Consider the following 16,510-nt stretch of genomic DNA (forward strand, 5'->3'; position numbering starts at 1 on the left):
ATTGTGATATGTGACCGTATCTACGAAGTGTTTGGTATATTGCTGGTGTTCGAAAAACGGTCCCCTTTTACTCAACTGACCCCCCTGAGTCATTCTGCAGCTTGAGTAAGTGTAGGTCAGACAGGAAATGCAGTTCACTTAAAATCACATTTCTGAGTCTCACTCACTTACTCAGCAACTCTTATGTGCTGGGCACTGTGCTAACAGATGCAAGAATTCCTCCTCGCTTGGCCCTGGAAGGTTCTGTTGCACCTGCTGGCTGGCTGCCAGTTTTGAGCAAAATCTGCCCCAGGGCCCTTCAGTCCCCAGCTGGGCTCCCTCTTCAGTCCACTCCTGACTCAACTTTTTCCTGGTCTGTCTGGTCAAAACCCTGGGTAGCTATGAACTGCAAATATATCCTTGAGGTCTAAATAGCCTCTGAACTCTATGCCAATCCAGGCATCCGGCCCCAGGTCTGTTCAAAGCATGCCGTAAGTATGCCAACCCAGTCTCCCTTTGCCCTCAATATTTGAAATGCTGGGCACTAGGGCTTCTGGAAGCAGCTGTCTAAAGGCTGTAAGAGCTAATTATAATTTTAAAAAATACTCTTAATTAAGTGCAAACGACTATGTATTCATAATTTTGGTTAATCCTCATAGCAAAACTTATCTCCATTTAGAAATAAAGAAATGGACCAAGAGGTTAAGCAAGATTATTAGGGTGGGTTCTCATCTAGTCTTGGGTCCCAATCTCTGTTTTATCCTTGTGAACACGTGGCCTTACTGTGTAACCATCTGGGTGTCAGTTGCTTACCTAACAGGGTGGTTATGAGAATTAAGGGACTATGCATGGGAAGCGCTTAGCTGCAGCCAGACACCAAGTGCTCAAAGGTGGTAGCTGCGTTCTGTTTCCGTTGTATTATCATTGTGCAGGGTCACATACCTACGTGGTATTTCCAATTCAGGACCATGCAACCTCACCCCCTGTCCCTGCGCCTACACTGTACCACGTGGTCTGCTGCACCAGCAGGTACTGGACCTGGAACTGCCTCAGGGGCCACAGGTGCTCAGCAGCCCTAGGCCTGACTGGCTGTACTGTGGGCTTCCCGGAGGGCGCTTTGCTCTGCAGGGGCAGCAGGTGCAGAGCGCGGTCCCCTATTTACCTCTCCTGCGGCCTCCCCACAGGGCAAGGAAAAGACTCCTCTCCCTTGAGCACTAGGTCCATCGCATGAACTCGAGTCTAGGCAGGCGCGTGTCCCAGGGAGAAACACGGAGCCCCAGAAACTTGCTCTGTAAGCAAGTCCAGCCTCCGCGCCCGCCCCCGGGGAAAGCTTCCCCTGGTCACTCCCTCACATGCGCTGGCCGCACTTCCGAGACGCCCTTCTGCCAGGAGCCCAGGCTCTGCTGAGGCCCGTTCCTGGACGTCACGGGTCAGCGAAGCGGGTAACGCACATATTGGAATCAGACACGAGTTCTGACTTAGCTCCGGACTCGCTGAGGGAACCTGGGCGGGCCGCTTTCATCTCAGTTTCCCTGTCCGCACAAGGTGGGGGACACAAAGCGGACGCGCGCGTTCCTAGGTCTCCACGTTCCCAGCTGGGAGCTAGCTTCTACTCCGCCCGAGCTACGGACGCTCGGGTCCGTGCGACTACAAGCCCCAGCATGCCCCGGGGGCGGGGCGAAGTGACGGACAGACGGCTGTGCGAATTAGCGCCTGCCAAGGGGAGCGCGGCGGCGCGTGCGCAGAGGGCGGCGGGCGGGTGGGCTGGCGGCGGTGGACGCCTTGAAGCCGCGGGCGGTCAGGTAAGGGGCGGGAAGGAGGGTCCGGGACTAGGGACCGCGGCCTGAGTCGCGGGCCGTGGCTTAGCGGCGGGGCTGGGGGCCGCGCTGGCGTGCAGCGGCCGGCCCACGCCCGACTGGCAGGGTCTGGGGACCGGATCTGGGGGGCAGGACCAGGGTGGGGGTGGGGCTGCGAGGGACAGGCTCGGGAGGGATCCGAAGGGGCAGAGGAGCTCAGAGGAGATGCAGATCCGCTGAGAGGGGAGCGAGGGCCTCTCTCAGAATACCCGGTGCAGCATCTCGGGAGGCCTGAGGTAATGTGGGGGTCCCCGAGGAAAGAGGGGTGCAGCATCTGGGAGATGGGAGGGCATATGAAGGCCCTGGAGGCATCGGGGGTGCAGAATTTCGGAAATAAAAAGGAACTGGGGGGCTCTGATGAGGTTTGGGGTGCCGCATCTCAGGAGGCTTGAGGCAGTCTGGGGTCACCATGCATTTGAGGGGCCAAAACCTGAGATCAGAGAGAGCAGGGCCTGGGGAGGAAGCGTTTTCCAGATGAGATCTGGGGAAAATTGAGGGCGTTGAGTTCTTGGGGGAATCAGTGGGAGGCAGTGTCTTGTTAGCAGGGAGGGATCAAGCTGAGGTTTGAAGGCAGCACATGACATGGGGTGGATAAAAGGGGAAGGAACCAGGTTTGAGGTCGGCCGACTGCCTGATGGAATGCAGGACTTGGGGTTTCAGATTGAGGCGGGGCACAGAAGTCTGGGGTGTGCAGTTGGGATGCTATGATGGGATGCAGGGCTGAAGGCTGCAGCGATTTGGAAACAGATGAAAGGATCTATGTCAGAGGCATTTGGGGCACATGAGTAAAGAATTGGTAAGGGCTGCAATACAGAGCCCAAAAGGCTGAATTGCCTGTTGTAAGACGGTTGGGATTTAGGGAGGGCTGAGGGGACAGGCTGGAGACATACTAACTGGGTTATAGAATGAAAGGGCTCTAAGGACCCTGAATAGGTTTATGGATTGGTGTCTCGGGCTGCTAAAGGAATTTTCCTGAAGTCTGCATGGGAGGCAAAGGGAGTACTATACTAGAGTCCCAAGGCCCCGGGGGGTAGTGTGTGAGAGTGGACTTGAGTGTGTGGAGTTTAGCAAAGTTCGGGGGTTCAGCAGCAGAGTCAGAAATCTTCAGGGATCAGGACTCCTGAAGGAGCCTGACTCTCCACGGGAGGGGCAAAATCCCCCTCCCTCCCTCCCTAACCAGAGATTGCTTATCACAGGGCAACTATGGCACTGCCAGTAACTCTGAACCCAGCCTGGGCTGCTGCAAGGGGTAGGCTTGGGAGGAGGAGGAGACAGTGGTTAAAGGAGGTGGAAAGCAGGAAACCGTTCAAGGTCATCTGCCTAAGTATTCCTTCCCCTGCCCCTCCGAGCTGTGATTGCAGATAGTATGGGAGACCTCCAGGGGATGAGTAGAACAAGACCTCAGGCCTTACCGTCCTTATCAGTTACATAAGTAGACTGAATTAATCCTGAATAAGGTCCACTACAGCTCCAAGAGGCAGTGACTCTGTGAGTGAGGTGTTTGGGCTGGAAAAGAATGACAGGAAGAGGGGAACACTGAGCATTTAGTCCTGCACCAGGTTCTAAAGAGAGGGTTCCTAATGAGACATGTGCAATACCTGGAAACGTTTTCGGCCCACACGGTTGGGGTACGGGGGACTACTGGCCTCCAGTAGGCAGACGCCAAGGAAACTGTTAAACATTGTACAGTGCACCGGTCAGCCCCCACAACAAAGAATTATCTGGCCCAAAAATGTCAGCAATGCCAAAGCTGAGGAACTCTGCGCAGGAGTCAGATGTTCTGGATTCAAATCCTGGCTCTCTGTCTTCCCTCCTTTGTCACCTTGAATGAATTACTTAACCTCCCTGCGCTTGGCTCTTCATCTGTAAAATGGAATTAATCACAGGACGACATCATAGATGACCGTGAAGCTTCAGTGAGAGACATCAGAGTGCTTCGTGTCTGGTGCACAGCAAGCACACAGAATTTAGTAATGTGTAATTTTTATATGTGCTTTCTTACTCAGTTTTCCTCACAGCACTAGTCAACAGGCCCTACCATATCCAGTTTTTTTTTTGTTTTTGTTTTTTTTAATTTTTTTTCAACGTTTTTTATTTATTTTTGGGACAGAGAGAGACAGAGCATGAACGGGGGAGGGGCAGAGAGAGAGAGACACAGAATCGGAAGCAGGCTCCAGGCTCTGAGCCATCAGCCCAGAGCCCGACGCGGGGCTAGAACTCACAGACTGCAAGATCGTGACCTGGCTGAAGTCGGACGCTTAACCGACTGCGCCACCCAGGCGCCCCTATCCAGTTTTACACATGAGGCAGCTAAGTCTTGGGAAGTGACTTGTTTAAGGTTCCATAACTAGAATGGCAGAGCTAGGCTCATATTCAGATCTCTGTAGCCTGTAACCCTGCGTATTCCCTCTTTCCTTGCTGGGGCCTGCTTAGTCTTACTGTCTCAGCCCCTTCCCCTCTAATGAAAGAACTGCCCGTGAGTATTGCTGAATATCCAACTGCACTCGAAAGGGGACAAAACTATCTCAATTAGGTAGGGAGTAGCCCTGGACTTTGTTCTTGATTTGCTCTTAGACCAGGACCAGTGGGCAGATAAGGGGAGGAGCCTGAAGTTAGACGGGATGAGGTGCTAGGGACTGAAGGGTGAGGTGTGGAGGCCGCTGGCTTGAAAAAAACACTTCACAGCAGAGACTGAAGCCGAAGGCAGTCACGCTCTGGAAAATAACTCCTGGTTCTAAATGATCTCTTGGGTTTCTTTCCCCTGGGACAGAGTAACAGCATTTGCTCTGTCAGCTCCAGGACAAGCTACGGCACTGCTGAAGCCAGTTCAGGAACACAGTAGGACTGCATCAGAAGGCAAGAGATTTAGCTGGAATAGTCATACGCACCGCTATGGAAAACATGTGATAGGAATTGAATCAGCCTGGGAGTCAGAGGCTTCAAGTCCAAAATCCCTCCTCTGCTGCTAATTTACTAGGTGACCTTGGACAGACACTTCTTAGCAGCCTCAATCTATTAAAAAGAAGAATAGCAACCATTTACTGTTTATTATGTGCATTGACTCAGTTAATCCTGCCAATGATCCTGCCAACATTGTAGATGTTATTCCATATTTTGTAGATGAGAAAACTAATAGGTTAAATGCTTTACCTAAGGCTTCATAGCACAACGGGATGTGAGCCCAGGTCTGTCTGACTCCTAAGTTATATTATACTAGTTTCATTAGAATGGCTTCTCCAACATTTAAAGCCTGTGCACCTGTGTCTGGAGAGTTTGGTAGTTAGGTTTACAAAGCCCTTTGGGTAGATCACTGTCCCTACTCACTGACTTGCTGCCTCTGTGACAGTCCTTCCATTTCATCCTTTTGGTATAACAATTTGATTTAAAAATCATTCCTAGGTGCCTTTACCAACCTCTCAGCCAAACTGCCTAGAGCCAGTGGTAGCCTCATCAGCTAGGGAACCGTAACGGATGTTTTGAGTTGATGTGGTTTTCTGACTGGGAGTTAACACCTGGATTTGAATCTCAGTTCTACTACCTACCAGCTTTGAGACTCTGTGTCCTTATTTATGAAGAGGAATAACAAACATGTATTTCACAGTGATTACGAGAATAGGAGATAATGTATAAAAGATGCCTGACATCCAATAAATGGTAGTTTTATAAGAGCACTTCTAAGAGGAAGGCATTGCTAGAAGGGAACTGAGGGTTGCTTTGCCAAATTTCAGTGACCCTAAGCAGCCCCTGCCAGTCTCCTCCCAACTCCCATCCCCTCCTCTACCTTTCCCAGGATCTGCTCCCTGATCCTTTCATCAAAAGCTCATGGTTAAGGGAACATGTGTTGTACGTAGATAAAGCAACTGGAAGAGGGGTGGGTGAGTCGAGATGAGTTGGAGGTCCTCTGAGAAAGGACTGTTGGTTTTTCCCATATTCAAGATTCTTTGTCACATTGGCAGCGTTGGTATTAACCCAAACGTTTGTGGAAGATACAAGGGAATCTTTCCAGCGCCTGCCGTTTTAGAAGAGGAAGAAAAGTGTCTTTCCATCAAACTCTATTATTGGTTTAACTTATTCTTGACATACTTTAGCTGAGGTTCCCTTTTCTACAAACATTTTCTTCTGAGTTGTTTTGTATGTCTCAGACTGGTACAGCTTTGGGGGGAAGTCATGCTTGTGTTTCCCTATAAGCTCCTACTTGTTGAGTTTCTCTTAGCTGTTGGCAGGTACCTTAAACGCCCTGTGTAAATAAACTTCAGACCCTCTTCCATACAAGATTAGGCAGGTGTCACGAGAGGACCTCCCTGACTTTGTTAAAATCGCTCCTGTTAGCACCTCCCAGAGAGCGACCATTGGGGGCCCGGAGATGGTTGTGTACTTGGTCAGCATTCCATTCAAACACAAGAGGAATACATACAGTTTAGAAAGGAAATGTGATAAGCCTTGCAAAACCACCCCCCTGCCAAACCAGAGGAGGGTGGCAGTGGAAGATGAACCTTTATGCTTTGTGAAAGGAAACGTAGTACTATTTTACGTGTTTTCTGGTTTTTAGGTAAGTCGCTCTATTCATGTTTGGGTTTGTTCAAAATGATATCCCTAGTGTTTTTATGGGGCTAGACTCAGTGTGTGCTCAAGTAAAGATTTGTTTAATTAATTGCTTAAAGTTCTTCAGTTCTGCTGACGGCCTAAGCCCCCAAGGAGTTGACACATGTACGGCCTTTGGGCATCTCTAATCTTTTGATTCAGAGATCAGGTAAAAACTCTTTGGTGAAGGCTCAGAACTTTTACTTTTGAAACTTGCATATTTGGTATCTTCATACAGTATGCCTGTTGTAAAGTGCGTATTCTTTTCTTCTCATTGGCTGAGTAGTGGCTGCCCCTGCATTCTTATAAATACTGCACAGTTAATTGTATGCTTCCCTTGGTGCTATACTAAGTGTGTTATTCACATAATCCCATTTAATCCTTACAATAACCTTGTGAGGAAGATACTGTTGTAAATCCCGTTTTCTTAGATAAACCAAGAACTAGAGAGGTTACTTAACTTGTCCAAGTCTCCACAGTGAGCAGTAGGGCCAGGATTGAAATCCAGAAAGCCTGATTCCTGAGCCCTCTTTCTTAGTCTGTATAATACTGGTTACCTCCAGTTCCTGTCTTTTAGTCCTTGTTCTGCCATATGATTAGCAAGTTCTCGATTTCTCTCTCCTGATCTCCGTTTACTCATCTATTTTACTCTTTGAGATCACTACTAATTCTAGCATTCCATATTTAGTCCCTAGTAGAAGAAGCCTATTTTCTGGGCAAAAGAAGTTGTGAATTCATGTGCCAGTCACTTTCTAGCATGAATACCTAGTGTCCTCAATCAAATTCTTTCAAAGCTGGCCAGTCTCTTCATTAATCTTCATGCACTTTTATATGTCATGAAAAAAAAGATGTGTCATCCTTTTAAAATGTAGTTTATAAACTGAATCCTTGGTTTATACTAGTACTAGTTGTTGTTATTGTTAATACCATTGCTGGTTGTTACTAAAACTATGATAGATAGCAATTTTTCATTTCATACCTGCCGGTTTCCAGACTAGGCACTTCACATGCATTATCCTTAATTTCTTACTTCTTGTGAAGTAAGAAAACAAATTTGGTGAGGTTAAATAACTTACCTATTGTCCCACACCTTGAAAATGACAGTGCTGATTTGACCCCAGTTCTGTCTGACTTCAGGGTTCATGGGTTTCTGTTTGCTTTTTGTTTTTTCCTGCTATCCTGGTTGTTTAAATCATGGACTGGGGAAAGCCTGGTGGTGCCAGAAACGGCTGGATTAGGCTAGGGTAGGACTATAGAATTTTCCTGAGTCTTAAGGCAGCTGAAGCAAACACAGCTGAAGGGGTAGATTCTCACCTGAAGAGCTGGCCTGGTATCAGGAGGCAATGTGCAGTATTAATCATGAGATCAGAACAGTGATGGGAGAGTGCATGGGCTGAGGTGAGCAGTCAAGAGTTGAGAGTACAAAGACACAACAGGAAACATATTCAAGGTATCATGAAGTCAGACAACACTATTATAAAGAACGTGTTGGGGGTTCATTCTGATTGGTTTTAGATTTTATAGCTGGCAGAAAATGGGCAGCTAACTTAGAGACTTGGGATGGTTAGACAGTTCCTGTCACCCGTCTGGCCCTTTCATGGAAACTGAGTTTGAATTAACTTTCCATCTGAATCACTGTCAGTATTAACAGTAGTGGTTAGATACACGCTTCTGGAGGAGAGGGAACGTATCTGCTTGTCACACAGAGCTCTGTGTCGGGCTAGGATCCTACTGAAGGCAGTGTTCCCAGCTCCTAGAGATGGGAGACATAGTTTAGGCTTTTTCCAAGTCTGAGGTATATCCCTGATGCTTTAGTGATGGCAGCTCCAGCTTTCCTGGCAAAGCATGCCAGCATTAGAGTAGGAATCCTTGACATTCTCCTCTGCCTCAGAGAGCCTAGTGAAGCTGCAGGCAGCTGAGGTATTTTAGGATATGGATGTGGGCATAGTAAATTCATTTTTCAAAGTGGATGGCTTAGACAGGGCGGTAAGAAGCTTTTTAATTGAAGGAGGTGGTACGACATTCCAGAAAGCTGGGGAAAGAATTTGCTAGTATTTTTACAGGTTGGCAGGTTTGTTTAATTAGCTGATCTGCAGTGCCAGCTTTGGGAAGAACAGATGTCCCTTGCATTGTAAGGTGACATGCTCTTGATCTAAACACCAAATGTTGCCCTCAGTCTGTTGTCCCAGATGATGGAAGAAGGGACCGAAGCTATTGGTTTAGAACTAAGGTTTGCATGGATTCTGAGTTGAGGTTTCTATCAGCATTTCTCAACTACTGTGCCCAGACCCATGGGATTTAAGAAGTCAGTATTAAGTTTCAGATATGCACTTGGGACCTTATAGGTTCATGATACGTGATAATGTGTCATTTTGTTGAGACATGGATTTGAATCATAATGGTTTGCCAGGCTGCTGTGTGAGAGTGGGTCACCCAGCTAATAAATCAATATAGCCCATTTTATAGAAGCTAAATACCGTAACAATAGTATTGTTCTTTCTTATTTGTGGAGAAAAGGATATGCTATAAGACAGCGTTTCCCAGAGTATGGTCTGGAGAACACTTGTTAACAAGTGTTATTACACCAGTGGCCGGTGGGGTGGGGGGGGGAAGCTTGAAGTAATTCTGGGTTAAACAAAGTTAAAGGTTATCTGTACTGCATGGTTTCACCACGTGTGGGCTTTGTGACCCTAAGCCAGTGTTTCTGAGCCAGTGTTTCCTCATGGCAAAATGAGATAATAAAAACAGCACCTACTTTATAGGGGCATGAGGCAGATTAAATGAGATTAAGTATATGAAGCATCTAGTGTGGCATCCAGCACATAGAAGGTACTAGATGTATAATGGTTTCCCTTCCAGTAGAAGGGAAGTGGGATTTCAGAGAGGTTGGATTGCTTTTGGATACTGTGTGTGTCTGCTGTTGAGTACTTGTCAGATCGCGATGCAAAGCTAAATACGGGGAATTCTGTAATACGCATCTAGTACGCATCTCTGCATAGACGCCGTTTCTTCTGTATGCATGGAGAAAGTTGATGGCATTTGCGGAGCTCTTCTCAGCTTGCTGCATTGTCCTTAAAACCCAGCTAACTTGCCCTCCTCTTCTCCTTGATGGCTGAGGATCTGCATTTCAGGACAGCACAGATGTGGCTGTAGAATTTGCATTTAAGAAGGGCTGCAATTTACCCACATGCCTCACCTTGCCAGATCTGTTCATTCTAATTTGGAGTATAAATACACAATGACGGAAGTCTCAGAGCACTGAGATCTCTGTTCTATTTCATGAGCATATGTGGATCAAGGTGGGTGGGAGTATTTATGGCATGTACTTAGAGAAGCAGGGGATGTTCCAGGCCAAAAATAAATGGTCTTGATAAGGCACTACTGGTTTTTAAATCACTGGGCTTGAGTCTTTGGTTATCTTAGCTCCACCACTTTCCTACTTCAATCTACTCATTTTAGTGATTGTACTTCTGGAATATTGCTCCCATGCATCTTCGTTCCATTTCCACCCCTTGCTGTCTAGTTCAGCCTCCCTATTACCTCCCCCAGGCAGTTTTGCAGCAGCTTCCAGACTAGGTTCTCCGCCTTTTCACCTACTCCATTCAAGCTCTGATCCTATCAGTTCTCTGCTTCAAAACATGCATTGCTTCACCATGCCTGTCAAAATGAAATCCAAAGGTCTCATTTCAGCTCTGAAGACTTCTTATAATTATTCTCATAATCATGCCAGTTACTTTAATCTACCTACATTCTCCCCACAGTTTTAACCTTAAGGATGAGAGAAAATAGAACTAAAATTTATCTAAGACTTTTTTGGTGCTAAGCCAAAACTTAGCATTTCATACACTGCCTATATCATCCCATGTAATAATCCTCGTGTTGACCTTGTGAAGGCGGTATTATTTCATTGTACAAATGAGGAAACAAATGTATAGAGGCGACAGGTTCTCCTTCTAATACCCTGAAGTTCTTGCTCTTCCCCTTGCCTTCTAACCTTTGTTAAGACTGCCCTTTGTCTGGTACTCCCTTTCTCCCATCTCTACTATCTGTGCACCCTTCCAGAGCCCTATCCAGTGCCATCCCCAGCCCCTACTGAAAATTCTATTTCCCCTCAAATTAGAGTAGATGCCTCATAGCCTCCATCTAACTGAGTTTATGTCTTATTTATGATACTGCTTTCTGCCTTGGCTATTATTTGCCTATATGTCTGGTCCCCTTTCCTAAAGTTTGAGATCTGAAGGGCAGGATTTCTATCCTGAAAACCTAATATAGGACAGCACGTGGTACCTAGTCCTAGTTGGGTGGATTGGTGAGTAGATAGGGGAATAGATGCATGAAAAATACATGTATTTCCCGACCTAATGTTTTACGGATCACTTGAATTTTCTGTTTCTCTGTATGCTTCCCAGGACCCTGAATGTGACATGGTGAACTCTATATAACATAATAAAACAGGCTCCATGATTTTGGTCACATAGTTTTCTTTGCCTAAAATGCCTTTATCCCACAAGGCCTTGTTTCTTTCCAGACCTGTCACAGAAGTGACACTGTTTCTGGGAAGCCCTTCCCAGTTCCTCTGGGAACTGTTACTCCGTCCACCGTGCACCCACAGAACTTTGTGTGTAGTCCTTTCCTGTAATTTTCTTAGGCTTTTCCCCTGATATAAATGGAGTTGTAGATGTCAGTAATCACTAACATTTATCAGGCATGATGCTGGCCACGGGCTGTGCTAAGTGCGTCGTAGTCATCATGTTGCTTAACCCTTCCAAAACTCATATAAAGTAGATACTGTTATTACTTCAATTTTATAGATGGGTGATGGGGAAACCGAGCTTTGGGAAGTTTAGGCCACCTCCTTAAGGTCACACAACTAAGTATCAGAGACTCAAGAACCTGAATTCTTACCTACTATGCAGTGCTGCATCTGTTCCGTTTCCCTGTGTATCACGGTCACCTAACAGACTTCAACAAGTATTTGTTAAACACGTCAGTGGCTGGATGAGAGATGGTAGCTGTTCTCTGAATGTTTCTTGAGTGAATTAGTTCATGCAGGCAGTGCAGTAATGGCTTCTTATTCTTATTAGCAGGCTTTGACCCTCTGGAGCATGAATGCCAAGGTGTTCAGTCCTGGGCTGTGTTAGCAGGCCTCTCAGAGGAAGTGCGATGGCTGCAGCAGCGGCTGCGTCTCACCTGAACCTGGATGCCCTCCGGGAAGTGCTGGAATGCCCCATCTGCATGGAGTCCTTCACAGAGGAGCAGCTACGGCCCAAGCTCCTGCACTGTGGCCACACCATCTGCCGCCAGTGCCTGGAGAAGCTCCTGGCCAGTAGCATCAATGGTGTGCGCTGTCCCTTCTGCAGCAAGATTACCCGCATCACCAGCCTCACCCAGCTGACGGACAACCTGACCGTGCTGAAGATCATTGACACGGCGGGACTCAGTGAGGCCGTGGGGCTGCTCATGTGCCGGTCCTGTGGGCGGCGGCTGCCCCGGCAGTTCTGCAGGAGCTGCGGCCTGGTGCTGTGTGAGCCCTGCCGGGAGGCTGACCACCAGCCCCCTGGCCACTGTACACTCCCCGTCAAAGAGGCGGCCGAGGAGCGGCGCCACGACTTCGGAGAGAAGCTGGCCCGTCTGCGGGAGCTCATGGGGGAGCTGCAGCGGCGGAAGGTAGCCTTGGAAGGGGTCTCCAAGGACCTCCAGGCCAGGTACAAAGCAGTGCTCCAGGAGTACGGGCACGAGGAGCGCAGGGTCCAGGAAGAGCTGGCCCGCTCTCGGAAGTTCTTCACGGGCTCTCTGGCCGAGGTGGAGAAGTCCAACAGTCAGGTGGTGGAGGAGCAGAGTTACCTGCTTAACATTGCCGAGGTGCAGGCCGTGTCTCGCTGTGACTACTTCCTGGCCAAGATCAAGCAGGCGGACGTCGCGCTCCTGGAGGAGACCGCAGATGAGGAGGAGCCGGAGCTCACGGCCAGCCTGCCCCGCGAGCTTACCCTGCAGGACGTGGAGCTGCTTAAGGTCGGCCACGTCGGCCCCCTCCAAATCGGGCAGGCTGTTAAGAAGCCCCGGACCGTTAACATGGAAGACTCCTGGGCCATGGAGGCGGCAGCCTCTGCCGCCTCCACCTCTGTTACGTTCAGAGAGATGGACGTGAGCCCCGAGGAAGTGGTTGCCAGCCCAAGGGCCTCGCCTGCGAAGCAGCGGGGCTCCGAGCCAGCCGCCAACATGCAGCAGTGCCTCTTCCTCAAGAAGATGGGGGCCAAAGGCAGCACGCCAGGCATGTTCAACCTCCCGGTGAGTCTCTACGTGACCGGTCAGGGCGAGGTGCTGGTTGCCGACCGAGGCAACTACCGAATCCAAGTGTTCACTCGCAAAGGCTTTTTGAAGGAGATCCGCCGCAGCCCCAGTGGCATTGACAGCTTTGTGCTGAGCTTCCTTGGGGCTGATCTGCCCAACCTCACGCCTCTCTCAGTGGCCATGAACTGCCAGGGGCTGATTGGTGTGACTGACAGCTATGACAACTCCCTCAAGGTATACACCTTGGATGGCCACTGCGTGGCCTGTCACCGGAGCCAGCTGAGCAAACCCTGGGGCATCACAGCCCTTCCATCTGGCCAGTTCGTGGTAACTGATGTGGAAGGTGGAAAGCTCTGGTGCTTCACTGTTGACCGGGGGGCAGGGGTGGTCAAATACAGCTGCCTCTGTAGTGCCGTGCGGCCCAAGTTTGTCACCTGCGACGCTGAGGGCACCGTCTACTTCACGCAGGGCTTGGGCCTCAATCTGGAGAATCGGCAGAACGAGCACCACCTGGAGGGCGGCTTCTCCATTGGCTCTGTGGGCCCCGATGGGCAGCTGGGTCGCCAGATTAGCCACTTTTTCTCAGAGAATGAGGATTTCCGCTGCATTGCCGGCATGTGTGTGGATGCTCGTGGCGATCTCATTGTGGCCGATAGCAGTCGAAAGGAAATTCTCCACTTTCCCAAGGGCGGGGGCTATAGTGTGCTCATTCGAGAGGGGCTCACGTGTCCAGTGGGCATCGCCCTCACTCCTAAAGGGCAGCTGTTGGTCTTGGACTGTTGGGATCACTGCATTAAGATCTATAGCTACCATCTGAGAAGATACTCCACCCCTTAGGGGATAAGAGAGAGAACAGGTTCTTCTCCCCAGCCAGCTCCCTACCCAACCCCCACCCCCACCCCCACCCTTATTCCTGGGTTATTGGTGGTATTGTAGAGTGCACTTGGCCTAGGTCTTCATTCCTGCTGGCTAATCTTAGAATTTTAGAAGCTCTGTCTTTTAGTAGTTTTTTGTTTCTGTTTCTTTCTTTCTGCATTATTTTCTTCCTAAATTTAGAGCTTTAACATGCATTGCCCCAAATAAGACATATGATATGGGGTTAACTGAAGTTTGATTAGAATTTAGGCACTTCTGAGGCTTCAGTAGAGAGCCTCCTGCCCCTGTATTTGAAATTTGCCCTTATACTGAATCCTTGTTGATTTCCCTCTTTTGGCCTCGTTAACCCCGGTCCCATATTTCCCTCCTATTATAATGTGTTTCATCTGTAATACTTTCTCTTCAGCTCTGCTGCATTTAGTGTGCATGCTCCACCTTTCGTTTCAGACATCACAGCCCTGGGGCATGATGTCTCAGGTCTCTTCACCTTTACCAGAGTGAAAGCTCACTCATTTAGTGCCACCAAGAGACATACACAGTCCCTTTGGACCTCTCGGCTCTGGAGGTTTTGTGCCATCTTGGATTGGTCTCTAATTGCAGATGTGACAGAGGATGGATTGACCCTAGTTGGTTGGTATGGAAGACTTCAGCCTGGAAATTGCTCGCCTTTTATAGGAGCATATAGACTGGAATTATTTCAAAGCACAGAAAGATGGGAATAAACAAACACAAATGCTAATATAGTCAGTAAACACTCTTGGAGAGTCTCTAGAGTTCATCATTTTTCATATTACCTCTCTCCACTGACCTGTGCTAAGAGTTGTCTGCAGAATTGTACAACACAGGCCAGGGCCAGCAGAGTGGAGATGTGGGCACATCGCATTTTCATTACTAAGACAAAACTGTTGGGTCTTTATTCTGTATTTTCCTCAAGTGACTGCACAGTACTTGGTTTTGAGATTTATTTCCATTCCTCTATCAGAATTAAATAATTGATAACTGTTTCTTCATCGCTGGTGTTCATGTCTTTTAATTAAATATGGGATTTGGGAGATGGAGAGAGAGAAGTTGTACCACGCCGCTTTGCTTCCATATCTGACACTGCATTCTTTGAGAGCGTTAGGATCTACCCCAGCCCAAAATCAGCCTAAGGCACCATTATGTAAAAATGATCCAATTCTTACTCTCACCCACAGGTATACAGAATCAGCCCCCAAGATTGATAGAGTCACCAGCGCTCTGTTAGGAAATGAGCTTCTACCATTTGTGTTATCCTTATAATTACAGTTCAAAAACGGAAGAAGTCTTGTCTTTAAAAAGACCAAAACTGGATAAGGGAAATCATGACAAGGCTTCTCAGGCTTTGTTTTTGCTAAGCAGCATATTTTGCTCGTAGATGCAGGGCCAAAGAGCTATCACCCTGCTTTTCAAAGAAACAAAATTTGCTGAGCTGGGCTACTCAAAATTGTTTTTTGTTGTTTTTTATCTGTTTTTGTTTTTGTTTATTTGGTGGTCGCATTGCTCTTTTGGCTTCTGTTGTAATAGCTGCCAAAGAATAGGAAAGGAAATAGTTGGTAGGATGTTGAATTAGTTCCTCTTGTGCTTTTCACCTGGAGAATGCCCTGTGTTCTGATTATGAAATTGCACCCAATTTCCAAAGATCGTAGAATTGAGAAGAAACTGATCCAATTAAAAGTGCATCACAAATGGCTCCAGTAGTTATCAGAGCCACTTTCTCTGTGATGGCACCTGGCAGTAGGAGGTCTGTCTTTGCTGTCAGTGGGGGGCTTGCTGAGGCAATAACAGTGGTCGAGGCCTCTGGCACAGGGTCTGCAGCACAGAAATGTACATTGTGGGCTGGCTTGACGTAAATGGGCCAGAAACCCTGTAGCTGCCGATGCTTTTGGAGGCAAGTGCTATCACCAGTGCTGTTCAGCACTTAGGGCTTCCCGTTGCTGAACTATGCTCATGCCGTGGTCCTCAAGTACGGCATTTCTTTGATGTGAATATTTCAGGCTGTGCTTAGTCCAATCAGTTTTCAATTACCTACCGTGTTGACTCAATCACATACGTAGTACATCCCCAGGACACCGTTTTCCTCAATTATAGCAGTTTCTGTTTGTTGTTTGTTTTTTGTTTTTAAGCAACAGTGCCCTTAGTTGAGTAAAGTCTCACATGCCAGTCTGTCATGTCAAGTAGATCACCCCTGCTCTGGGTGAAGCAGGTTTGTGGGCCTGGAGAAGAGGCTTTATTTATCCCCTCATCTAACCTCCTGTTTATTCTTACAAAACTCTTGAGAATCTACAGAACACTTTCTGAAAACCATTGCTAATCTTCCATGTGGCCATGGACAAGCCATTTCACCTTTCCCCTTCTGGAAAATGATGGAAATGATTCTTCACAGGAAGGGTGTAAAATACGAGACAATGGATGCAAAACTACTTGGATGTAGTCCTCGGCGTACTCAACAGGTGACAGCTGTTCTTGTCTTCCCTGAGTGGCATGAGGTGGTCCAACCACTCCAAACTATACTTTCCCTCTTTCCTATTTTATGGGTTCCTAATTGCCAGCCACAACTTTTCTCAGGCATTTCCTCTCCTGGTCACCTGTTCCTTTCTATTATCACTCTCCCTATTTCATGTGTCTATTATTGTATAAATTGCTGTGAGCACATAGCATGGTCCCTAACACAAAATATATCCTCAGTTATTTAATTGGCTGCTGTTTACTTGCTAATGATGATAGGTCTCCAGTAACCTTCATCTTCTTAACGTAGTAGCCCCCTCACGTTGGACAAAACGGTAGGTATTCTTAGGCAACAGATTACTTATAGGTTAGTTAAGTCCCTGCCTCCCTTTATCATTCTGAGTAATTAACTTAGAAATTAAGGTTTTAGAGCAATGATTCATTCAGTATTTCTTGAGTAC

The 16,510-nt window shown here is 47.7% G+C and overlaps 2 protein-coding genes across 5 annotated transcripts in view; one reads left to right on the forward strand and one right to left on the reverse strand.

Annotated features, from left to right (window-relative positions):
* Positions 1–16,510, reverse strand: part of ASTN2 (astrotactin 2) — an 882,294-nt gene that overhangs the window by 204,199 nt on the left and 661,585 nt on the right. The gene's annotated exons all lie outside the window — the stretch shown is intronic.
* TRIM32 (tripartite motif containing 32) lies at positions 1,712–14,593 on the forward strand. 2 transcript variants are annotated; one of them, XM_043565816.1, is made up of 2 exons: positions 1,712–1,781; positions 11,501–14,593. In XM_043565816.1, exon 2 carries the CDS (start codon positions 11,526–11,528, stop codon positions 13,542–13,544), a length of 2,019 nt encoding a protein of 672 aa, XP_043421751.1. In that variant the 5' UTR covers positions 1,712–1,781; positions 11,501–11,525; the 3' UTR covers positions 13,545–14,593. The 2 variants fall into 2 exon arrangements, with proteins under 2 accessions (XP_043421751.1, XP_043421750.1); XM_043565815.1 differs by having other exon boundaries at positions 11,504–14,593.

The sequence above is a fragment of the Prionailurus bengalensis genome, chromosome D4 (assembly GCF_016509475.1).
Source record: "Prionailurus bengalensis isolate Pbe53 chromosome D4, Fcat_Pben_1.1_paternal_pri, whole genome shotgun sequence".
Taxonomy (NCBI): Eukaryota; Metazoa; Chordata; class Mammalia; order Carnivora; family Felidae; genus Prionailurus; species Prionailurus bengalensis.